Here is a 27,044-nt window from a genome sequence, read left to right on the forward strand (position 1 = left end):
AGTTGAGCATTGGTTGGATTTATATACGAGTGCAGCTCATTAACTTCTGAAAGTATTTTATGATCTCTTCTCAAGTTAGAAATTGCAGTATGTCTGCATGACAGTTTTGCCTTCTAGGGGAATATATAGTTGCACCTTTGGCTCTAGCAGTCAGCAAACACTGGGATTTGTTTTGTTCAGATGAGAAATTGATGAAGCAACTAGATGCTTCTCCCTTACACGTGTTTATTTGGAAAGGAGATGCACAAAAGTCTCTTTTATTATGAAAATACCTGACAATTTCTTTGTTTGATAGTTGTTGTCAACTGCTTCCCTTCTACAAACATTATTTTTAATGATCAGTTCTGTTATTTCAACTGGCTTATTAAGCCATTTAAAGCTGCCTTAGATGAGCATGCAGAGATGGTGTTTGTTTACTTCAAGAAGGTTGCACCCAACCTCCACAAAATAGTGTTTCTTCTAGAAGGCAATGGGTTATGATTTCCACCTAGCTTTAAAAAATAAAATGAAAAAAACATATTTGTTGTTATAAGTATATTACCTCTATCTTATCTGAGAAGACTCAGAGTAGTTATGTGTGTGTCTGCTCTGAGTTTGGAGGAAAACTTCCTTATAAAGATGATCTGTCCCTTTGGTATTCAGTGAACACATTTCATTACTGTACAGTCTCTTTTGGGTATTGTCCATGATGAATAATGAATGGGAGATTGAAATAAGGCATTTTTTTTCTGTCATTTTTTCCCCCCCATTATCAAGTTTAAGTATGTTCACTACAGCAGATTTGATATTTCACTACAGCTACTTCTCTCATTTTTTCCTCTCTCCATTTTCTTCTTCCTTGCTCCATTGTAGAATTTATTGCATATGAGCAGACAAAACTCATGGAGTTACACACACAAGTGAAATAACTCATACTCTTTCTTACTGGAGCTTGGCTTGTAGCTTATTTACTTATGTAGAGAATATGATGTCAATGTCTTCTGAATTTATCAGATTTTAAAACATGCTTGAGATTTGACGCTAAGTTTGCAGAAGTTACCCAGTGAAGGAAGTAGCAGGAAGAACAGGGAAATCTATTATATTAAATATATAAATGTGAACATTTATCTCTGTAACGTTAATAAAAACACTACTTGTACCTGGAGTACAATCAGTGAGCAAAATAAGCGATCTCGAATTAGGAAGTAATAAAGGCTTTTAAGTACGGAGTAATTGCATATGTTTGCAGCTTTCACTTGCTACAGGAGTACTACAGATCTTCAAGTAAAGAGCATAAGACTGTTTCCTCCCCCTTTATAAAATTCTTAAGCTGCTACTCTATTGAAATGTTAGAACCTGCTGAAATACATAAGTGCATGCTTAAGGTTAAAGATGTACTTAAAATTTATCATATGCGTAAGTATGTTCCTGAACTGAGATTTTTTTAAATCATTGTGAGTTAGACCCCAGATGTACAAGTGCTGGGCTGAGCCTGTGGGTATTGCCACACAGATGATAAGAGTGAGTCTGGAGAGGCCTTCCAAGAAGCTGTGCTTTATGGTGTAGTCTGCTAGCTTTGAGGAAGAGATTAAAGAACAAACATTATTCCCAGGACGATATTGCTGATACCAGCTGATGTGCAGAAACATCTGTTTTGTAATGTGAGAGCACTCTGAACTGCTTAAAACACCTGACAAAGTTACTTTTAATTCTGCTTGAAGTTAGTGGGAGGAGAAACTATCCTTAATTGTGGATTTCCGTGTTGATACCACATTACCTAGTTTATGTTTGTCTGAGAAAACAAGATCTAAAGCTGTCATCTGACCTTTGGTCAATTGCTGTACTCTCATTTGTTCTCAGTCCATTCAGAGCAAAGATAAAAAAGAATGGGAGAATTATACATGACAGCTAAATAGATTCCATCTTTGGAACATCAGCCACATGCACTTAGAAAGTTGATGTAATGTTGCCAAGTTAAAGGAGAGAGAGTGAAATTTAGGTCAGTTGTGGTCTCATAGCGCTATGTGGTGTGGTGTAGACCAAAGCTCTCTGTGGGTCAAAGTACTTTGAGAAGTCTGTTGTGTGGGAATGTCTATGGTATCAGATGGTGTGAACTGAGGGATGGAATTATAGATGCTTTTTCTCCTCTTCCTGGCATCAAAGCCAGTCTTTTTGTTCCTGATACTGTGGCCGAGACAAATGAATGGCCATTACTTTGTAAAGTTTCTGTCAGGATGCTTACAGGCAGCAGAGAGCTATTTTCCTCATCTAATGTGTGATATAAACATAAGATCCAGTCAGTGTTTGTGTTTCCTATGATCTGAATAATCAGTGGTCTTGACCAGAGAATTGGCACACAGATGTTCAGGCATACACACACACACAGGATTGTTGAGGTTGGCAGGGACCTCTGGAGGCCATCAGATCCAACCACCTTGTCCAAGCAGAGTCACCTAGAGCATGTTGTGCAGGATCCACTCATTTAACCCATATGTCCCGATCTTATCTATGAGAATGTTAGGGAGGACAATATCAAAAGCCTCACTGAAGTCAATATAGGCAGTTTCCACTGCTCTCCCCTCATCTTCCCATCTGGTCATTCTATCATAGAAGGCATCAGGTTGATTAAGCATGGTGAATCTATGCTGACTACTCCTGATCACCTTATTTTCCTCCACATGCTTAGGGATGACATCTAAAATGAGCTGTTCTGTCATGTTTCTAGGGTTGGAGGAAAGGCTGCCTGGCCTTCAGTTTCCTCCTCCTTGACCTTTTAGAAGACTGGAGTGACACTGGCTTCCTTCGAGTCCTTGGTTCTCTCTTGACTTCTCCATTACCTTTCAGAGGTAATGCAGAGTGGCCTAACAGTAACATTCACCAGCTCCTGCAGCACTTCTGGATGCATCCCATTTGGGTCCATGGACTTGTGGGTGTCAAGTTTGCCTAAATGATCTCTGGCATTCTGGCATTTCTAAGATGTTTTTTTTTTTTTTTTTTCTTTTTTTTTTTTTTTTTTCCCTCCTCCTTCTTTCCCATGCATATTGAGTACTGAAGTGGTGATCTGAAAGCATGAACTGGAAACAGAGCATCTGCTGTTGGTGAAAGTTGTCTTGGAGAAAGCATCCATACCCCAGGGATTGAGCCGATCATGCCTTGTCTCCTCCAGATTTAAAACCTCAGTAGTTAATAGGAATCATTCCATTGAGTTCAACAGGTGTTATGTTAGGTCATTAGAGCCCAATAAGCCATCTGTTCTCACAAGCCTTCCCTTGTTAAAACAGAGGTGCATTTTGCTCCCTTGGAGTAGTGTTTCTCATTGAGTGAGCTATAACTCCCCCAAGGGCATCGGTGAAGACAGTGATAGCAATTGGAGCTTTAAATCATGGAAAAGATGGATTAAAGATTTAAAGAAAATAAGAATTTCAGAATTATTTCAGGGTTTACAGATCTTGAAAACTAAATCTAGAAATTCTTGGAGGAACTAATATGTGGGTTTATTGTGAGCAGTAGACTTGTACCCTGGGTTATGGCAGAGATGTAACAATGGTCATCACTATGTAAACTGTTTTCCTGATGGCACAATTTCCTCACTGTTGAAATAAATTTAAAAAAAAAAAACAAAACACAAAAAAACCAAGCCAACCAATTCACCTTGAAATCAAGCAAGATGCCCCTCCACTAAGGAGATAATACTACTGCAAGAGTGAAAGTTTTTCAAAAGGAACGCACATGAAATAAAAAGATGGCATAGAGAATGATGTCTTTAAGAGCTGGTTTTAAATGTAAAAGTGGATGTTGAATTCAAAACAAGCAGTAGGCTCTGGTGTGTGGCATGCTTCAGGCCTGCAGGCATCATCCTGTAACATCCTGATTTCTGCCAAGCTTCCTTAATTCCCTGGGGGAGCAGATTTAAGCTTTTGAAACCTCTAGCAAAGGTTGGTTGTGTCTTCCCCTCATGCCAGAGGGGGAACATACGTACATTCTCTTTGATCATCCTTCATCTTTGGTGATTCCTACAGAGGCAGGAGGTTGAACAACAGTCCCTTTTCAGTTGGTTATCTTTAAATAATATATTTTGATTCTCTATTTGTATGGTTAAAATGTAGAATGTATTCCACATTGAAAAAAGCCTTCTGTTTGACCCCAAATATCTCAGAGTGGTGGAAAAAAATATTTTGTTTTGTTTTTTTCTTATCATTCTTCATCCATTTCATCCTTTTCTTGAAAAAGAGCAAAGTTGCATTTTTAAGATGTCAAAACAGAATAATTCTACTTCATCTTAATACCTTCCTCTGTTTGTTATGTTCTGAAGTTATCACTAGTCTTTGGTACATTGGAAACATTTTTAGTGAACGCACAATTCACCAGAATAATTTTTACTGCTATTTCTATTTGTACTTGTCAGAATTTGTCCATTGTACCTTGTATATAGTTACTAATTCATATTTTCTTTGAAACTCTATGAAGTAATAAGAACAAGTGTTTTTAAGTGCTGACTTTCTTGCTGATGAATAATTTTTGCAGCAGACAGGAAGATTTTTCTTATACACAGTATTTAATAGCTTACCTTTGGTTAGATGCAGTGTGTTCTAAATCTGTTGCGTGTTTCTTAGCATATGATATATGATATATCACAACAACCCATCACTCTGGGGAACAGTTCTTGACCGAATTTATCTAATTTGAAGACCTGGTATTGCAGATATTTTTAAACTGCTTTGATATATTTCAAGTATCAAATGTTGAAATATTAAAAGGCGCTGTGTAAGCTGTCATAATATGTAGAAATTATTTCTGAAACTCAAGTTTTTATACAACAAATACTTTTGAATAAAAATAGAGGCAGAGACTATTGAGTGCTTACAACAGGTGTATGAAATTTGCCATACAAGTTTGGGAACATTTTATGTTTTAATTGATATACTGCCAAAGTCATTCAAAGGACCTGAGTTAGGTAAGTGATATTTTAAAACTAATCTTCAGGGGTGATTTTTCCATGGTGGTATCTGATTGTGGCTGTTGTCTTGTCATTATCTAAAGTTCTAATGAAATTAATCCAGAGCTTCTTGAAAGGAAACCAGGGGAAGCAGTGCTGTTTTGCTCATGCTAGAAAAGGAGAAAATATGCAGTGCAGCAATTTCATTTATAAACTCTTAACTTCTTGCTCTGCTATTCACAAAAGTGAAAATGCGTCACGTCTTCCATCTGGGGCTGTGCTGCTTAAAAACAACAACATATAAATGCCAGAAGGAGCATAGGGCTGAAGATACAAACCTAGTTATTCAATCTGATGTTAGGAAGAGGGAAAACTAGTTCCATATAAGAGATTTATTAGGGGGTTGGATTTTTTCGTAGTAGTCACAAGTTCAGTTAAAAAATTGCTAATGGTGGCAAATAGAGTGGAAGAAGAGCTAAGAAAAAGCAGAATTTACTGTGTATGAATTTTGGTTTGTCTATGTATTCACAATATCATGATAATATCATTACTAGGATGATCCCCCATAAAATCTTTCCTGTATTTACCTCATTCAGACACAGGAGGAGCAATGCAGCATCAGGACAGCACCACTGTGTAGTGGATATGCCTGTTACGTCAATGGTCCCCACCTTACTAATCACCACCCTTGGAAGAAGCTTGGTGCAAGATGTCAGGTGGTCCTGAGGCTGAGTACTGTCTTGGAATTTCCCCACTGTCTCTGCCTCTGAGCAAATTATATAAACTAACACCGTCTCATTTAGTCACAAATCATGTGCTATGTATTCTCTTCTTACCTTAATGAAGACACCCGTCACCAAACTCAGAGTTGTGTAGGGTTCACTACTGAAGTAAGATGTAATGAGAACAGTGCTTTAAGTGTGTGCAATAAAAATCCTAAGTATACTTAACATGGTGAGGTGTCAAGATAGCTGCCCAGAATAACTCTGTCTTCCTTTGTTCTCTACTTTCTTACATGAAAGTAATAATATCATTTAATCTTGCAAAGCTTGTGGAAAAGAGTTTCAGTAATATTTTCAGGGCTGTAGTGTACTCCGAGGTTACCATATAAAAAGGGTAATAAGAAGAATCAAATAACTCTAATCTTGAAAGAGCCAAATGTCATGTAGTAAAAGACATCATGTAATGATATAATCATGGACTGCACAGGTATGCAAGAGGAAATGAGTTGTGTGGGTTGTCTTACAATGAACCTTTATAAACTTTTTTAAATCCTTAACACTGTGGCTATAGCTGTCTGCTGTTGTGTTTTGTAGTTATTAATGGTAGGAAGAATTATTCATAACATTGTCCATACAGCTCTGAGCTCCAGAAAACTGTGAGCACTGGTCTTTTACCACTGTATAGACATTCATTATGATACAGCCAGACGTAAGCAAGCAAGTAATTATACTGATTTGGTGGAAGACAAGGTCATGAACTGGATGTGAGTACATTTGACATAGGCAGATAATTTTTAGTTTTGTCGTAGGCCTCTATCAAAATGGTCTTCTAAAGGGACTGATTAAGTTTCTATTAGAGGTTAGGAAGATAAAAGGATGCCATTGAAGCATTCAAGAAGAGACTTTATTATTTAGTTTGGATGACCACCCTTACTGTGAAGGAGTCTTTGCAAATCTTCCAGGGCACCTTTCTCTCTCTACTCATGGAGTCAACATATACTCTTTGGTAGGAAAAATAGAGCATGCATCTAAAGCACTAGCTCAGGTTGTAAAACAGATTAGTCTTCTTTGTATCTAGTTTTAAATGGTGTTCAGATCTACACGTGTAAGAATGTGTGTGAGATCCAGTTAAGGGAGCAAAAACAGAGAAGAAAGCTGAAGAAATCAGAAAACAAGATTATTTTTAAGTGAATATCAATGCTGTGGGCCCTTTCTTTTTGAATGGTCCTTATACTCTTACATGTGCCATTGCAGTATTCGATGAATTATGCAGCTAGTCCAGAATCCTCTTTATCTTTCCTGGCAGGACACATACTACTTTTATTTATACTTAGGTCTGACCCTGCAGAAAAGTTTCTTCTTGTTTATTATTTAAATTAATGTAAAATCAAATTCTTAGAATAATGATCAAACAGCCTGTGGGAAAATATGTAATAATTATGCAGTGTTGTTCAGTCCAACATACTTATAAAGTAACTCAGCTTATCTGTCTTCTGAAGTGAGAGCAGTAAACAAACAAACAAAAAATATGCTAAACACAAATCTCTTGTCTTAATCTTCATTCTGTTTTATCTGCTGAAGCTTCTTAGGGCACTGTCTGAACGCCCTACAGGCTGTATTGCTTAATGCTCCAGAATGTCTAGGGTTCCTTCATACATGTTATGTTCTGAGGGTGTTCAGGTGGAAAGCAGCTCCTAGTAGAGCGAGTGTCCTTCTGGCATGAGTATCCCCACTGCTTGGTTACTTTTCACTCCTTTGTTTCCTTTCACACAATTTCTGGACAGAATTTTTAATTATTTTCTGGGTAATGCCACCCATCAGATGTGTTAAATGAAGACTACACCATCATGCAGCCACTGTTGTTCAGAAAAGGCCATAAAGAGGTGCTTAGGGTATGCTTTTGGGATACGCAATATTGAATTTTTTTTTTTTAAGAAAGTGAGAGAAGTTAAAATCGGGTCTCTCCTGGTTTTAGGCAAACAGACTAATAACAATCCTGTGATGCAGCCAAAAAAGGTGTGTTGTACAGGAAAGTATCAGCATTAACTGCATTTTGTATGGAGCTTTCCTGGCATTAGAAGATAGCTGGCATGCCTGGGAATGCCCATGAGAGACCTGGGCAAAGACACAGATAATTTCTGAACTGTGTTCAAGCTTAGGTGTGATCTCTGTGTTCAGCAGTGCGGCACTGTCAGTCTGGAGCTGTGCTAGGCAGGTGGAAAGGCACCAGGGAAACTTTACAGGAAAAATAAAACTATGCTCAAAATTAAGTAGATAGAAAATGAAAATTTGCAGCGTTGTGTTATTTGAGTTTTGGTACCTGGCTCCAATCTTTTAACATCTTTAAACACCTTTTCTGCATTTGCCAGAAGACACTTATTGTAATGCAGTGTAGTGAACTTCGACTTTTTCTTGTATGTTCTTATATTTTTGATTCCCTTCTGTTGTCCAGTTTTTCATAATGGACACATTTGGCCACTGCCAGATTGAATGATTTTTTTTGCATACTTGGTTGACTGAGTCTTCTTTTTCTAATACACTGATACAGTTAACTATGCCAGTAAAACAATTATGCAAATCTGTGTAAAAAAGGTTTAATGATACATGACAGTGTTCATCACAACTCTAATTGCAGTTCTTACCATCTTTTCATAATCTAAAGGTTTCAAGAAGCTTTAATTTGTAACTGTTGTTAGTCTCTGGTTTTAGAAAGTACACTTCACTTAGCCAACAGGGAATGTGCAAAATAAAGCCACTGTAAACTTTGGAAGGAAGCAATAAATGGAAGTAGTGACTTGGAGGAGTTCTGGTGATGTTTTATGTGCTTTCAGGTGGTGATTATGAAAAGTCTGCATTATTACATGTCTCATTAAGTTACACGGCGTTATCCATTTTACCTTACAAATCGTAACTATCATGGCTGATTGTGCACTGGCTCTGTAATATGATACGAAGATATAAATATAATGGTGGAGATAGTTAGTAGCAAAGAATGATGACGGAATACCCCCTAGAAAGCGAGAATGGATTAAGACAGAATTGACAGGTACAGTGTATTGAGGTTTGATGTCTGAGTTCTACTTGGGTAACTGAATTGGTTCAGAAAATGAGCAGCAAAGCACTGTTTAGTAATGCTTTCACTGAAGCTGAAAATCCCATGGGTTTTTCTTGGTCCCAAATAGAGCATTTAGAAATATTTCAAGAATATTTCAAGACTGATATTTTCACTTCATGTTTGCATTGATATTTTCTGATTTCTGCCCTGTTGCTTTCCTTGGAACCCTGGGTGGGATTTAATCCTGCCACAGGAAGTAGTAGAGACTTGTATTATTATTAGAACTGTCATTTTGTAGAGTCTCATTTTTGTCTGGTCATTATGAACTTCAGGGAGAGGCCTTCTGCCCCAGCCACTGCAGACAGAGCACACTTTTGCCCCTCCCTGCTGTGGCAATCAGGCTCTGTGTGAGGGAGGAGTACCAAAAGTGGCCCTCCTTTCTGAGCCTTTGTGGTTAATAGTTGTCATAAGCTCTATGTTGTCTTTGCCATAAGGAAGCACTGAAGAACAGAAAGACTGCGAATAATGGATGGCCTCATGATGCTTTGTGTTACCTTGTTCATTGAACGTGTGCTGGTCAGCATGTTTGGTGCTCCATGTAGTCAGATGTGTGAGCAGTTCCGTACACTGAACACAGCAGCTTGTATAAGCAGCTTTAACTCACTGCTCTCTGAAAACAGAGGCCTGAAGCGGTCAAGTGAGATTGGGGAATGTTAATTGTTTGTGTACATGAATGAGCTTATAAATAGTTGTTTTTGCAGTCTTATGTAGCTCATCGAGGATAACTCTGTCACTGCCAGAGAAAAGAAAGGAGAATGATTTTTTTTTTCTTCACAGTCAGCTAATACTTTCAGAGTTTCATATAATGTGCCTTTAACAAACCATGAACTTCTCTCCTACTGAGCCACTGCATCTTGCCTACATTCAGTGTAGGCAGAGAACCATTATACTAATCCACTCTACCATCATATCTCTAGCAAACACATGTAAGTGTTTTCTTTAAGTATTCTGATGCAAGCAGTGTTAATTCTTCTATTTGGCAACATAAATATGCAGGAGATTTTGACTTCTCAACTTTTTAACCTTAGTTGTGTATGTTATGATTTTCAGCTGCAGAGTGTTTTGACAAATGTATGACAGTAGCATTTGGAGACAGGTGAATAAACCTGCCACCTCACAGCAACCTTAGAAAAGTTTACTGCTGCAGGTAGCTTAACTTTCCTATCCAGGCACTGAAATGATCAGTCTTTCACTTTGTTCTTTAACAGGTACGATTGTACGCAAGGCCTGATGCAATCCGAAGAGGATCAGGAGACTATGCCCTAAATATTACAAGAAGACTCATTGAATTTTATGAAGATTATTTTAAAGTGCCCTATTCCCTGCCAAAATTAGGTAAGATTTTCCCTAAAATGTGAAGTTCATGAAGATCCCAGGAAAATGCCTGCTTGTTTAAAGGAAATTCATGACTGGAATGCACTAGACTTCAAAGTAAGGAATATTTAGGCTAACTTAGAAGGGTAAGGAATTTTTTTCTCTTTCCTGGAGGGGAAAGGAAGTCAAATTGTCCCCTCCACAGACTTGCACTGAAAGGAGCAGGAAGCAGACAGCACTGGGACTTGTTAGGCAGTGAAACACTGGGAAGAGAACTTGGCAGCTTTCCCTGATGAGTTTCTTATTTATTTATTTATTAAGCACTGTTTATTTTGAGCCTTACTTTCATTAGGAAGCCATTGAGAAGTGTTTATTCTGTAATATTTGTATCTTGATGTCTTTGCTTTAGATAGGGAGCAGAATTGAGAGTACTTGTAGAAAATGGGAACCTATAACTGTGTTAAGAAGTATCTGGCATGCTTGTTTATGTAGTTTATTTTTGATGGTTAACATATGTTTAATTGTGTTGTAGCTTGCTGAAATAATTGCTGTAAACTGGTTTTTTCAGCTTAAGTCACCTAAAGTAGAAGCTGTTGATTTCTCTTACTTTCAAAATAGTTTCCTCTCTTCCTCCCTTTCACCACAATCATGTATTCACCAATACAGTTGAATATTTTATGCTGTATTATTACACCTTCCCTACTTAGGGGCATGTTTGATCAAGATCCAGGAAAGCCTATTGCTCAACAGCAGGAAGGAAGCTTGTATTTGATCAGAAGTGTTGGAGTTGGAACCACAGGTGATCCTCCCAGGAGCTCAGGGTCTATTTCATTAAACCCTCTGCCTGCTGAGTAGTGTTATTAGTCTTACAACTAACAATGCAGGAGATAGATAAAGTAATTGATGTTGCTAGATGAGGGTGTTGCATGAATTTTTTATAGGAATACATTGGGATTTGTTTCTTGTTCTCTTTAAATGATGGGTTACAGGCAGTGTTCTCCTGGTGGTATATGCAAACAGATTTAAACATGGCATGTGCATTAGATTTCCTGCATATCCTTTGATTCATGGTTTCAGGTATGTAGTACGGACTTCATATTGTAAGTTAAAGGCTTACTGGTACCAAAAATTTAGAAGGAAAACTATAATCAAAAACTTTTATCTGAATATAAATGAAGAGCAGTGGGACTCTGATCGTTACTTCACATAGTTTACTGCAGACGCCGGGTAACAGCAGGCAGTAGTGGCTGTTTCTGTTTCCGAATGTCTTTCACAATAGCAACATATGTCCTTTCAACTCAACATGATTTATAGGTTATCATTATGCTGTTGCATTTCTTTTAAAACTATCTTATTGGAAATGAGTAAGCTCAAGTTTGGATCTCTTTGCGACAGACTGGGGGAGTAGTAATCACAAGTGGAAAATACATTTTTTCCATCAAGTGTTCATTGTAAAATTGTGTTGATAGGAAGTACTGTGTGAAAACTTGAACTATCCTGTGGTATCACTACAAAACAGTTTGCAAATTTTATTATGCCATAACAGGGTAAAATCTATTTAGTGTAAAGGAACGTTAATGTAAAATATGGAAAATTCTAACACAGCCTCGGTGATGTAAATGTTTTTTGAAAATTTGAATTGAATTGAATTATACTTTGTTCCTGGTTCAAGAGAATGTTAAGATCTCTAAGCTTAAGAATATACTATTGCCTGTAACACCACTGAGTGCTGGTATTTAATTACTTATTTTTACTGGAAAGTGCAAGACTGGAAACAATAGTATGGCAGATGAATAGAATATGAAAATACTTCAGTGTTTCTATGATAGAGGCTTTACAGTAGTATATATTTAGAATATAAGTATTCAAGTAATATTTAGAAGTCTTATCTGAGAGGTCAAAGAAGAGACAAAAGAAAAAAGAGCATTGTCTACAGATGTTGAGGGAGAGCTCATTGTGAGAATGCCTGGGTGCAGAAAACATGCCTCTGCTTTCTGAAGCAAAGAACTTCAGGGCTGTTACATGGTGTACTTCTATCACCATTGCAAGGCATTGTGTACTTCATTAAGGTTTCTGTCTACAGGGCATTTCTGAGGGCACTTAGGCTTTGAAAATGTTGCTTTATCAGAGGGACCCGTGTTCATTTGTAAATTTGTCGTCCCTTTCCACAAACACTTGGCATATAAAGTTATTGCTCGTCATCTGAGATTGTAGTAAATTAGCTAGGATTCTGTACAGGAACCATTTTGTCCTAACAGTTTTGTCTACTTGCCTGTCCTTTGACCAGGCTTTTCTGCTGTACTTATTTACTGACAGATATTTGTGGTTGCTGTTGCCTGCTGTGGGCTTCTCTGAGATGCTGGCAGAGTTTATGGTTATCAGAAACTGTGGAGAATCCGGGGGAACCACTTTGTCACCCACTGACAAACACTTTTAGGACTTATTCTGACTTTTCTGAACTCTGATGACTTCTGAGTATGCTGGGACAGTAGATGTGTTTGCCAATTGAATTGAATTCTGGTAATGAATGTGAAATGGGGATTTTTCTCATTTGAATAACCAATTTCCACCTTTAAAAGCTATACTTAGCTTGTAGATATGCAGTTTTCTTCCATATCATACTCTGAACTTGAAGATGATCACGTGGGATTTTAAACTAATAGCTCTTGTATGAATTTCATTCCTGAAAAATAATTCTAATCTTTAAAAATACCCCATTTTTCCTATACAATATCATTATAAATAGTAGTTAAAATGAGGGGTGGATAAGGTATTGGATTTTACTTAATTCTGAAAAGATGTGCTGTAGGGTTTTTAATTGTGTTTCTCTGGATATTGAATATAAAATACATTTCTGTATTTGTGTCACATATCTAGTTTTAATCCAGTTTGCAGTGCACAAAACATTTTCTTCATATGTGCAGAGCGTTTTTCTTGGAGGGATCTCTGAGTCTGGAATGGTTTTCCTGTGGGGAATGATTAGGTAAGCAAAAGCTTTTCACACTTGGATGGTTGTGACTCTTTAAGCAGTGAATGATATGGGGTGGAGGGGCTGGCTGTCTCTTCCAGGGAAGAGTAAAGCGCCATGCTGTGAGGTTGGCATGAGACAGGTGCAGAGAGCACAAGAAGATTGCAGTTACTGAGGCAGGTGGTAGATTTGTGAAACTTGTAAAAAGAGGTTGTAGATGCAGTCCATAGGTCCAGAGGAAAATGTGAACAAATATATAGGTAGCTCTGAAAGTAATGCCTCCTATTTATTTCAACGGAAACTGCAGCAGGTGGGAAGAGCACAATAACTCTATTTGATAGAGCAAATTCTCAGCTATAAAACGCTGTTTTTGAACATGGCCACCACCATTAGCTATGCGTTTTTGCCAGCAGTGAACAAGAGCCCATGTGCCACACTGGTAAAAATCTGCATGGCCATCTATCTGCATAGCTCTTCTTTCATGTTGCTGTCACCACTGCTGTAACACACTACCCACCACCTCACTGTGCTCACAGCCACCGCTTAATTTCCACAGATGTTTAGCAAGCATCAGTGAACGTCAGTGGTTGTCATTTTTTCCACTTAGAGGAATTCTGTTATACACCTTTGCTTCCTATGCAGTTCCATGTCAGATGCCATTCTGTCTGACTGCTCCTCTGCTGCTATCTATCATATGGCAACAGAGTATAGTGGAATATTGGTGGGAAGGTTCAGCCTCAACTGCCATACCTCCAACATCACAGGCCAACATAATAACACAGGAGTCATTACTTTCGGAGCAGCGAGCAGCCCTGAGAGTCCTGGCAGGGGAATCATAGAATCATAGAATCATAGAATCATAGAATTATCCAGGTTGGAAAAGACCTTGAAGATCATCAAGTCCAACCGCAGCCTAACCAGTACCCCATCTCTAAGAAAAAAAAAAAAAACAAAAAAAAACAAAAAAAAAACCAACCTCTGCTAAATCATATCCCTGAGTACCACATCCAAACGGCTCTTAAACACATCCAGGGATGGCGATTCAACCACCTCCCTGGGGAGCCCATTCCAGTACCTAACCACCCTTTCTGTAAAGAAGTTCTTCCTAATATCCAACCTAAACTTGCCCTGGCGCAACTTGAGGCCATTTCCCCTCGTCCTGTCACTTGTCACTAGTGAGAAGAGACCTGCCCCACTCTCACTGTAAGAACCTTTCAGGTACTGGAAGACGGCAATAAGGTCTCCCCTCAGTCTCCTCTTCCTCAGGCTAAACAGCCCCAGCTTCCTTAGCCTCTCCTCATAGGGCTGATTCTCCAAGCTCTTCACGAGCCTCGTTGCCCTTCTCTGGACCTGCTCCAGTACCTCCATATCTTTCTTGTGCTGAGGTGCCCAAAACTGGACACAGTACTCGAGGTGAGGCCTCACCAATGCCGAGTACAGGGGCAGGATGACTTCCTTAGTCCTGCTCAGCACACCATTCTTGATACAAGCCAGGATGCCGTTGGCCTTCTTGGCCACCCGGGCACACTGTCGGCTCATGTTCAGCCGTGCATCAATCAGTACCCCCAGGTCCATTTCCTCCACACAGTCCTCCAGCCACTCCGCCCCAAGCCTATAGCGCTGCCTGGGGTTGTTGTGGCCGAAGTGCAGGACTCGGCATTTGGCCTTGTTAAACCTCATTCCATTGGCTTCAGCCCAGCTCTCCAGCCTGTCCAGATCCCTCTGTAGGGCCTCGCTACCCCCAGGCAGATCCACACTCCCAGCCAATTTAGTGTCATCTGCGAACTTACTGAGAGCGCACTCAATGCCCCCATCGAGGTCATCAATAAAGATGTTGAAGAGGACAGGCCCCAGCACCGACCCCTGGGGAACACCACTTGTGACCGGTCGCCAGCTGGATTTAACTCCATTTACCACCACTCTCTGAGCCCGGCCCTCCAGCCAGCTCCTTACCCAGCCGAGAGTGTACCCATCCAAGCCACGGGCTGCCAGCTTCTGCAGGAGAATAGCATGGGAGACAGTGTCGAAGGCTTTACTGAAGTCCAGGTAGACCACATCAACAGCCTTTCCCTCATCCAGCAGATGGGTCACTAGATCATAGAAGGAGATCAGGTTGGTCAAACAGGACCTGCCCTTCATGAACCCATGCTGGCTAGGCCTGATCCCCCGGTCATCCCGCACATGCCGCGTGATCTCCGCGTGATCTCTTTAGGGAAGGATGAACAGTTGGTGAATCGAGTTTTACATATAGAAAAAGGATAGACAAAGGTAAATACTTTTGCTGTTTTGTCTTGAGGGTTGTAGAGATGAATCAATATTTATTTAATCTATAAATGCTACAATGTGGTGTGCAAGTTAAAATATATCTCAAAAAAAAATATATATATTTTTCAGGAGTTGGGGAAATCTTTTTCTCTGAAGAATTACTTCATGGCAGCTTTAAGGTTATTTAGGATAATTTAGTGGTTTTTTTTTGTTGTTTTTTAAGGGTGTGTTCAAGGAGCTAATTACCTTGTTTGTGCAAAAATGATACGGTCTTGTTTTCATTATATAGCACAAAACACTTTAAAGTTTTGAATGCAGTCTCAGAAAGTGTTTTTCCAAGAGGTTCAGTTAGTATGCTGCACAATGGAAGACAAAATTGGGCCATTAACATATACCCTTAGAATATTTTTGAAGGACAGAGTTCAGATATTGAAGTGTATTGTAGAGGATTTTATACTGTTTTCTACAATGTAAGAAGTTGGTCAGCGATGTAAGGAAGAGGCTTAAAGGGGAACTGTTCTGATTTTTAAAGGAAACTTACATATATCTGATCTTTTTCCTGATTGCTGACAATGAATATATTGGTGAGAGAAAGTGATGTTGCCTCTTGCAGTGTGATGCATTGAAGGTCCAGAATAAAATGTTACGATGGTGCTGTATGGTGGCCAAATGATTTGCTGATTGTTTTTGTTTGTTTTACCATAACCTTGACTAACATTTTCCCAACGTTTCATTAGAATATTGCTTTCTGGCCTGCCATCCCCTTCATCTGCACTCTTTTCTGCTGTTAGTGCTTTCCAACTTTCCTTTAGTTGTCCTTCCTCCTGTCTCTTGCTCCTTTTTGAATGAACCTAATTCTGTGTGTTAGTTCTACTGACTTTCACAATTCCTACCCTTTTCCTTGGTCTTTGTCCCTAGAAGGTAGCCTCTTCCTGCCACCTGTCCAGCTTTTATGTGGGACTGCTGTATTACCCCAAGTTAGCTCATTTTTCTTTGCCTACCTATAAAATGAAAACTGTAAGCAATACTTTTCTGGTCTTGTTTTAACAGTAGTTGAAAGTGATTGTCAGTTATTTCTATGGTTCCCTTTTGATTGAGAGGTTGCCAACCTGAAAATTTACGAGATGCTGATCTGATCTAACCTCTAGCCAAGGGCTTCTAGAGGTTCATGGCATTCTTATGAGATCAGGGTTACAGTTTCTATCTGAGCTGCAGATAATCTTTTTGAAATATTTCCAGTCTTTCTCTGAGAGACAATCCATCACAACCCTGTAGGAGAAAGGGAAAGGAACACTAAACTTAATAAAGTCTGAATGAGTGGTATATTTTACAGTGTTCTGAATCTTGAAGGAAGAACCGCAGAAAGAGCGATGCCCTGGAGGTAGGGCACTTGCCTTCTGGAATGAGAAAGGTGGGAGGGGGCAGGTACTAAAGACTTGATTCATTTGCCTAAACATAGTTATCTGGAAATGTTTAAAATGCCTTGGAATATCTTGAATACCTCTATTTCCTGCTCTATGGCCTCCAAATGAGGTGCTGTTGGTCCATGACAATTTCATGCCTGACAGATCCACATGGATATTTTTAATAACTGGAAGCATCTCAAATAGGGCTATCATCCACGTTTAAGTAGTAGAGTTAGAATATTCTTTGGATGGCTATTTGAAACGTGTCTGGTGGCTCTGCACAAATTTTGGTTGATACAGAGCATTTGTACACAGAACCAACTGTGTCACTTTTACCTTGACCTTTGCAGCTTCAGTTTTGAGACTGCTTTTCTTTTTTAACATTTCTAAACTCTGAGCGCTTCAAAACAGCAACTGGTCAGCTCTCCAGAGGGAAAAATTCCTGCTCCAGCCTTAGCAAAAGACAATGTTTTTCTCTGAATAGTGTTTTGAAGTATGAAAAGGAGCTGTGAGTTACTAAACTGAAACAAACAAACATCACCATAGCATGATGTTAAGAAAAAAAGGGAAAAAATAGTATTCATATAGGAGTTTGTCTAACTGTATTGCTATAAACTATGATAAATGGTTAGCTGATGCCTTCCAGTAATTAGTACAGTACATATCATAACAGGCATTGAAAATGGTGTCAGAAGCTTATTGAGGAAGCTGGTCTCCCTTCCATGACTCGGCATGACCCAAGCTTCAATCTGATAGAGTTTGTAGGAGTCGAGAGAAATGACACAGAGAAATAAACAGGTTTATGTAGAATAAAATGAATAGGCACTGGTGGAAATAATCCTCTTCTAGTGAAATGCTTTCTTTTCCTTATGAAGATATTGCTCTCCCCTCTTAATTAGGCCATGAATAGAATCCAAACCTCTCAAACAAGGAAAATGTTCAGTGGTAGCATTATAGCCAGTAATGCTGTTCGGTCGGCCTATAGTAAAACAAAATAGGTGGCCAAATCTGACAGTGTCCCTGTTGGCTACTCAGCTAAATCATCTTATGACACCAGTTGGCTTTTAAATGATTAATTAAGAAAATGGGAGAGGGTGATGCTGTTATGAGATTGCTATAAAACGTGGCATTGTTGGAGACTTAACAGAAATGCCAGAGCTATTTCAGTCATGAGAATGCGTCATGCTCAATCCTTCCTGTGCATTTAAAGAGACTTTTTCCTACGTTTCTTGTAAGTAAAGCATCCGAGCAGTCGACAACAGTGTAGAAGTGGATGCACTGAACTTTAGCAGTTTGAAAGCAATGTCTGCTCCAAGTACTTGAACTTGCGAGAAACGTAGGTGCTTTCAGAAAAAGATGCTGTTTTTTACCCCACAATTAGCAGAAATGAATCATCTGCACAGAGGTACCAGTGGAGGTATCTTTGCTAACTGCAGAGAGAGGAAATCTGGCTAGTTGAAATTTGACATCTGATTGTTAGATGACTGAAAGAGGAGATTGAATCCTTTCATAGAAGTTATAAAACATGAAAAAGTGCTTGATAGATGCAGAAACTCTACAGAAATTCTGGCAGCTCCCAGGAAAATGTGCAAACTTCTGCTTGGTAAGAGAGAGTTAACTATCTAAAAATGCAGGAATATAAAATACTTTTCAGATAGCCGTGGCTAAAGTAGTTTTCATTATCGCACTTTTCACTCTGTTACAGCAGAGCTGTCATCTGTGATTGTCTTCTCCAGGGTTGCAAGTGATTGTTTCTTAGCTTAATCACACTGTTCTTCTCTAGAGATGTTCACTTATGAATACCAGATTTTCAAGAATAATTGTGATCTCTGCTGTAAAACAGTACTGTTGGAACAGGAACCCTCTTGACCGTGTCCAACATGGTATTTTTTTTTTTTAAAAGAGCCCACTGAAGATTGTTAATAACTCTGTGTCTGAGAGTTCAGAAAGTTCATCATGCTTTCATCAGCAACTCCAACCATTTTTACCTGTAACTTCATTATATTTTGAAGAAACTTTCAGAAAAGAAGCTTAGGCCACAGCCCCACAATGAGTTTCGTATTTGCATAGGCATTGGGAACTGCAATTTCTGTAATAAGATAGGGGCTGTATTGGGAGAGCTATTTATGGGCATAGCATGGCACTTTGAAATTTAGGATGTGGAGATTATTGTTTTATTGAGGGGAAAAAAACAAGTATAGAGGTGTTGAGAAGAAAGAGAAAATGATATAATGGGGATGTGATGGAATTAGGTGATGTTCATGAGGGTTTGCATATGGATTCCTGGTCAGTATGCAGAAAGACTGGATTTTCAGTAGGAAGTGCTAAATGAGGAATTTCCTTTTAATAATCAAAGCTATAATATTCAGGTTGAATAGTGCAGTTGGTCCAAATCAGTTAATTAGAGCACTAAGGAGAACATAAAAGAACACAGTGGTCCATTTTCTTACAGTTAGGCTGATGTGACAGTTAGAAAAATGACAGTCTCTACATGTGGAGTATGTTGTGGAGGTGTTATACAATGTGTTTGAGTATATTGTCTGCTGATGGAAAAGGGAAATGACTGCTCACCTAATGAAACAAATAGTTCACTTCTGCAGTCTATTGCAGTGAACAGTGTTTAAAAAAACCCCGGTCAAGATGGCTGTATATCCATAACAGAATAACAGTATAACTCAGCTAAGAGAGTAACAGAAGAATGGTTACAATGGCACTATTTGAGTAAACATGTAAGTTCTGTGAGGAATTACTAGGAATTACTTCACTTGCTGTAACTTTGAAAAGTCGTATGATAAGTTTAAAATAAAATAGTTTATTGTAAGAAAAGTTCCAGTTTACGTATAAACAGGGGGATAAAACAAGGGTACTAGGCTGAGTTCTGACAAATAGGGGTTTTTCTGCACTGTGTGTAAAGTAGAGTCTTTCTTCCATCAGAAACAAGTCTCAATAATGTCAAGGTATTTTGCTGAAGAAAAATAAGAAAAGCTATGCCAGATTATGTTGCTGCTTCATACTGGTCCACATCCAACACCAAAATAACTCAGTCAGACAAATATCTTCAGCTTTAGTGCAGATGATTTTATTTTATTTATTTATTTTTTTGCTAAGGCTTTTAGTTGTGAATTGATTGAAATGAGTAGTTGTACTTATGGAAACAGAGGTACATTTCAGTGGTATTGTCCTTCCTTTCAACACTGTGGTTATTGGACCTCTTGCATTTCATTGAAAGTGAAGAAGACCAAGTTTCTGCCAGATTCAGAAGACTGTTCAAATGAGTCTAACAGGAGTTATAAATGGTTGCAGTGAACCTTTTCTTTCAGTCTCGTCTAAACAGGTTTGTTCTTGCTTCAGCTCTACCTGGTGTCAATGCTTGTTGAGTGCTGTAGGTTACTGCACTGGCTCTCCAAACCTGAAAGAGTTAATACCATGACAAAGCCTGTTCAGAACCTTATTTAAGATGCACAGCTTATTTAGATTTAAACTCACAGAGGAACACCAGTATAGCCTACTTTCTCAGTTCACACAGGCTAGAAAGGCTTTGAGGAGATTTCTCTTGGCTTTTCCCCTCTCTCCCAGTACTTAGAGCTGTTAATAGTTTGCTTAGCTCACTGTCTACCTTCTCCTAGGTAGAGCTGACATCTGAAGAGTCATTAGATCTGTGTTTTAAGGCTTTGCTGTATTTTAAAAGGTGCTCTGTAACTTCTACTTATTCAGACACCCTTAGTGGCTGGAATGACAACTTCCATGCAGAAAGACTATAAGATAAGAGCAAAAGGAGATTTCAATACTTGCACTGCATTCATTTTTATTTATTTATTTTTTTTTTCCCAGAGATTACAATTGACTCCACAGCAATTTTGAAAACACTGCTATCGTTTTCATGCTGATTAGGGTTTATAAGAATGCGTGATTTTAATTGTTTTTAAAATCAATATCATTTATAAATAAAAAAAACAAAACACAAGTTAATTGGATTTTTTGTTTGTTTTGTTTCTCTGCAGCATCAGAGAAGGATTCTTAGTAGCTCTCCAGGTTTTCAGTGTTAGAAGGATTGGTCTTCCTTGGCATAGCTTGTTGTGCCCTCCATGTGGTATTGTGACAAAGTTTGCTTTCCATTAGATGCTGGTTTGAAGGCATTAAACTTAACACTTTGAGAAAGAAGTTTCACTGGGCAAAAACAATGAGAAAGCACTTTGTCCATTGACTCTCTTAAACTGACTTGCATTTGCTTCTGTTCTTTTTTTTTTTTTTTTTTTTTTTTTTAATGCCTAGCTTGAAATTTGCATGTGTATTTTAAAATCTTGACATTATTCACTCTTACTGCGACACCAAGGTCCTTAATTGTCTTACCAAGAACAATCATTCTTCTTCACTGGGGATATTATGTGCTGCAAAGAAAACAGAAAAATTCTATACAATTATTAGTTTTATTTTTTAAGAGTTATGCACTGCTGTGAGAGTCACAGGAAAGTAACCGGCATCCTGAATGTTAGAAATAGTTAGAAGTCTGTATGCAGATGTATAAAATGAGCTTTCACATCTGTCTTCTGTGCTGTAATAAAACCAACCACATAGACACAGACATAAAGCAGATATTTTCATATATCATCAAAGGGCATGAGGAGTTTCTTTCAAGAGATTATGACAGTGTCATGAAAAGATTATAACACATTAAAGTGGGACTTAAATAGGCCAGAGATTTCTGTCTATACAAAAGATGTGAAGAACTGTATGACTACCAAGCTGAATAAACCTATTGCTGCTGCCTAGATTTTGTTGGCTTAGTTATAAACCTTCCACCTGTACGAGGTAGTTTCTGTAAGCTACTGAAATTCAAAGGGATGTACATGCTCACCTTTTATTGCTTTCACTAAGGATATTGTAACTGAAAAGATATCCTAACGCAATCAAGTATGCTGTGTTTGCAGCACCTTGCCTTAAGCAACTTCATTTTCGCATTAAAGAAACCAATGATTTTCAGCATAAAGATGAAAATATTAAGATGGCTGAATAACTTTCATTAAAACAAGTGAACTGTCACTGTAGATACTTTTCCTTTTTTTTTTTTTTTTCTTTAAAGCATGCTGGAAAGCTTCTTAAAATGATATATGGACATTAAAAGAATCACTTGGGGTGGGGGGATAAAAACAATAAAAACTGGGGAGGTCTCTGGCAAGTACTGTTTAACTTACTTTTCCCTTTCTCCCTGGCTGTGCATATGATTCCCCCCTTTCTTTGCATCTATATATTCAAATGCCATCTGCTTCCATGTTTAAAACATAAAATTTCCAGATTCAGGATCAGGTCTGCAAAAACTGCATTTTCCTTCCCTCTCTCTGTGATTCTTATCAGTAATGCTTTCTAGTGAAGCTGTCCTTGTGAAGGTATATATTTGTCATAGTGATAGCACACTTCAGAAAGTGTATTAAGCTAAACCAACTCCCACTGTTCCGCTCAAAAATATGTTCCTTGTCATATGCTACTCCTCACTGAAATTAGACTTAGAAAATATTTTAGACTGGAGACATTAAGTCTCTTTTTCTTCATGGTGTGCTCCACTTTGGCATGGCTGTGCACACTTGTCCTATTTTACATTATGGGGTGGCTGGATCCCAGAGCAAGTGGGAGGGAGGGGGGAAAGTTGCACAAAGACACGTGAAAGACAAGTACTTAAAATTGTATTCTGAAGACCTCTGTCACAAGTGTCTGCAGCTACTGCTATCTCTCTGATGGCACAGATAAACATTTGGAAACCTTGTCAGGATAGCTCCTGAGTCTATGGCTTTGTCAGTGATCCCTCAGCTCTGTAATGACAGGTGCCTCTTAAAACAGCAGCGCAAGTGGTTGAATTTCCCATATGAAATCGTGTCAGATGTTTTCATAATTGTCACAGTACCTAAGGATTTTATAATCACTACTGTCTGTAATGCATCTCAAAAATAAAGTACTGTGGCTCAGTTGTTCTATTCAGAGGCACAATGGAAAGTCGTAGTGCTGTGAGAAGATGTTTTGTTGATCAGACCTGCATAGAGTTCACTTTTCAGGTGAGATGAGAGTGTATATTGCAAGAGAAAAGAAACAGAAGGCAGTTGGAACTTAATATTCATTCATAATTAAGTATTGATTATTTAGTGGCTTGAGAAGGCCGTAAATGTGGCTCCAGTATTTCCTACTTTAAAACTAGTTGAGAGTTCTTTGTCAGGTGTGGAAAAGCATAAAATTTCATAAGACTGTCAGAACTGCAACTGAGATACATAGAAAAATACATTATATGGCTTTTAACTGTTATTTTAAAATGGTTTCCTAGGTGTTTCTTATCCATATTCTTGAAACGGTTTAAGTTTTGGTTCTGTCTTATGGTAATCACAGATAACAGTTTTGTGAGGAAGCATAGCTGTTACTCAGTAACAAGCAGATACACCAGGAATGCAGTTTTATGCTGCATGACATATCTCCAGGTATTTCCATAGAAATTCTACAACAGTTTCCAAGTGATTAAGAGGATGTGGATTGTACACAATACAACTGATAACAGAATGTTGTAGTGTAGCTCTTAGCGAAACCTTCAGAAGGTAAGAAAGTTGTCAGATGACACCAAAGGATATTAGGAATTTTTGCAAGTCATTAAGAGTAACAATGATCAGACGGCTTCCTCTAATGCCCATATTGCTTTTGGAGACAGTTGAATGGAGGTACAATCCCAAAACTCGCTGTACTTTATTTTCACCAGCCCGCTTCCTAAGTAAAAGAAAAATAACGTAAAACCAAAGGTCTCTTTTTTCATAGTCAGAATACAAGTGCTGTGTGGCAACTCTGTTATTTGTGAATATGGAATATAAAATAGTAAGAAAAAAAAAAAAAAAAAAAAAGCAGTACGAATGAATATAATGCAATTTTAAGCAAAAAAACTATCCCTACAAGTAGTTCTCGCCTCTCAGCACTGTATATATATTAATCTGAATGCTATTTCAACATCAGTTTATCTTTCCAGCCATGCTCACGAATATATAGATAGACACATGCAAACATATACTCGTTATCTTGGCTCTGTTTGTATATATAACATAATTAACCCTGTTAATTAAGATTTTATGACTACTGTCTTGTTGATAAAATCCCAATCAGCAGGTGCCACATGATTCTGGAGGCTCTCTCAGTTCACAATTCCCATCTTCCTGCTGTCACTTGATAAAATAGATTGCAAGGTATGTGTGGGGGATTAGACATCTCCCAGCCAAACATGGATGCACAGCAGAGCAGGGAGTCTGGGAACCCAGAATCTCACTTTCAGTCATTAGATGAGTCTGGAGCTGTGGATAATTAAGACCTGAGTCATTTGTGAGTGTGATCTCTTGCAGGCCTTGTGAGGAAGATGGATCCTGTTTGCAGCTGTGGCTTTAGTCTTTCCTTTTTCTTGTGACCTTTTTCTAGCCTCCCCCTCTACTTTCAGGCTCTCCTTGGAGTATTGTTTCATTACATCCAAGAAAGATGAGGCACGCAGTCTGTATCTTACATGGAGAGTTTCATAATGCAGCCAACTCAGTGGTATGACTTAACCTTCTTCCCTCGTATTTTTGTGAGGTTATTTTTAACTAACAGTTTCTGGAGGTCTGTTTTTCAGGCTGGTCCCTCAGTTTTAACTGCACTGCTGAGCTGAACTATAATGCAAAGACGGTGGCTGGGCTAAGAGTGCAATCTGGAAATTCTTAAAACAGCTTTCCTGTCAATGTTGATGAAACTATAACCTCAGGAAGATTATGGTCACAGATGGAGTGGCTCTAATAAGAAGTTTGATTCTAAAGTAACTCTTGCAATTCATATGTAAAGAACACATGTGTGATATCCGTGTTAGAAAAATCAGGGCACCTCATCACCAAACTCCCTGGTTGCTACCTGTTAACAAAATAAAGATGGCAGAATCAACTCACCTAAAGTACTGCCTCATACCATACCACCAGTTTGCTTCCATTATTTGGGTAGCCTGTAAGTAAAAGCTGACAGATGCAGAAGCTGTAAAATGGTTTCACTTCAGTGATCGTGTTTACGAAGAGGGTTCCCACAGAGAGGTAGTAGGACTGGAGATAATATAAATGTCTCTTTCCATATCAAAACTTTTGACTTGACAACCAAGCTATTTTATGTTTTGGAAAGTAATTCCATGTAGAACCAGTTTTGTGACAGCATATTCTTTGATCTGAGAGACTGGTGAGCTTTGCTGAAACTCATTTTAACACTCCTAGCTAGGAATTTGCCATTGCTGCACATGCAGGATCAAGGCATTTTGACCTGAGGATTATAAACAAGTCCGGGCAGTGCAGTATTGCTCTTTTCTTTGTGTGAAGATGGAAATGTCTGTAATATCTGAATTATTTCATGGGATTAAAATGAAAAACTGCATATAGGTTTATTTAAAGGCTTTTTGGATGTCTTTATCTGTCTATTGTCACTTACATGGAACAGTGCTTTTCTTGTCTTCGGGTTGCTAAAACCTCATCTCTCAGATTGACCGTTATAAAATAGGATTTAGATAAATACCCACTGCATATTGCAAATGGGGTCTCTTCAGGAATATATTTTCTCTTTCTTAGTACTCTACCACTGTGTTCCTCCTTAAATTAAGCATGCTGTGGCATGGAAGTTTAATGAGTTTAATTTGCTGGTGGCATTTCTTCAAGTTTCTAATAGTTCAGTCAGTAGCTTCTGTCTCTTGCTGTGATGGAGATGATGCATTGTGCATTCACTTCAGATGCATTTCTTTCTTGTCTTCTGGCTGACATTTCCCAGATGCGTAAATGGAGTTCTCCAGTAAGGGGAAGGTATCCTCTCACATATCAGTTACAGAGAGGTACATTCTCAAATAAAGGCTGTGATCCGTTTCTTTCAGTTCAAATTGATGACATTTTTGTTATCATTTATGTTACAGAGTCATACCCATGAAGATACTTTCCTTAGCAGTGGTAGTGAAAATTAGATGCTCAAATAGAGTTTTATAATAAATATTAGATCCTCAGCGTATGTTTTTCTTATTTTAAGTATTTTAGTTTTTCCCCCTTTGCTTTCCTGGGAAGGACTAACTGCAGAGACTGGTTGCTGAGTGTCTTTATTATGGAGCTTATTGCCTCTTCTTTCTCTGGTCTTTATGTGAGCGACATTTTAGAATGGTAACCAGCTCTGAGTTGAATTTTTTTCTCATCTGTATGTGGTACTTTCCTGTGGCATGCCATGGCCTTTAAACTCTGCTAATGGGAATCTGAATCTGAATTATTTTCTCAGCTGTTAAAGGCTATCAGCTGAGATTTACTTGAGATTTAAAGTTTGTATAGGCACAAAATTTAGTAACATTTTGATGGATTTCAGCAGATTATTTTTATTCCTTAGATTTTTTTTTTCTTTAGTGATTAAAATAGAGTTGAATTTATTTATTTATTTATTTATTTACAATTTTTTTCTCTATTTATTTTGCCTGAAGTCCTACCTTTTGACATGTAGGTTTATGGTCCTACTTGATTCTTACCCTGAATGTTTAGTTTGTTTCAGCTAGACTGAACAGTTGGTGGATAATACTATCTTTTCTGTGTTACTACATGAAGGCAGCATAGCTGAAAAACGCAAGAGCATAAAGAACCTTTTGTTTACATTGTCTGCTCTCAGTGTTATCTTTGTGTCCACTGGAGCTGGTTTAATGTCAAACTCGTCTGTCTGTCTTTAAACGTGAATGTGCAGCTCTTTTCCGTGACAGCGATTTTTGCTTGATTTCTTCCCTTTGTGTTTTTATGCATGGTGATCAGTAGTGAGATTGGAAGTCCCAGGTGAGGTTAGACTAGAAATTCAGCACATGGCTGGAGAGTTGCCAGCAGCTTGCAGGTTTGAGAATCAATATGAAACACCTGATTTTGCTTGTGGTCTGCCAGCTGGTTGTTCTTCATCCTCTGTATGTATACCTGGTTGATGTTTTTGAACAGGATTTTAGAAAAGCGTAGAAAAATCTGTATTCAGTTTGGTGAGACTGCATTCACGTCCTTTATGTTTTGTTTGTTTTTTTTTAATCTTGATATTACTATTAAAAGTTAATTTCTTATGCTTTTATGCACTATCCAAAGCCAGAATGCTATGCAGTTTTAGGAGATGAGATTGGGGACCATTCATTTTCTGTATTGTAAGTAGATACAGAGCTTTGTGAAGAAGAGTTCTGAACTACTGTATTGCAGTACAGGTAAGATGCATGATTAGTGCGCTTGGGTTTGTGCTTAAATTGCTCATTACTGTGTACTGAAACTGTGCAAAAACATAACATTAGAGTATTTTATACTTCTACAGTCATCACCATTGATTAATGTGC

General features: G+C 38.3%; 1 protein-coding gene across 2 annotated transcripts in view; it reads left to right on the plus strand.

Annotated features, from left to right (window-relative positions):
• The window catches only part of TRHDE (thyrotropin releasing hormone degrading enzyme), a 209,649-nt gene that overhangs the window by 29,809 nt on the left and 152,796 nt on the right, over positions 1 to 27,044 (plus strand). For both annotated transcript variants that reach the window (XM_072340919.1, XM_072340925.1), the window contains one exon: positions 9,961 to 10,087. In XM_072340919.1, the coding sequence (XP_072197020.1) occupies positions 9,961 to 10,087 (127 nt within the window). The remainder of the gene's footprint in view (positions 1 to 9,960; positions 10,088 to 27,044) is intronic.

This window comes from Excalfactoria chinensis, chromosome 1 (genome assembly GCF_039878825.1).
Source record: "Excalfactoria chinensis isolate bCotChi1 chromosome 1, bCotChi1.hap2, whole genome shotgun sequence".
Taxonomy (NCBI): domain Eukaryota; kingdom Metazoa; phylum Chordata; class Aves; order Galliformes; family Phasianidae; genus Excalfactoria; species Excalfactoria chinensis.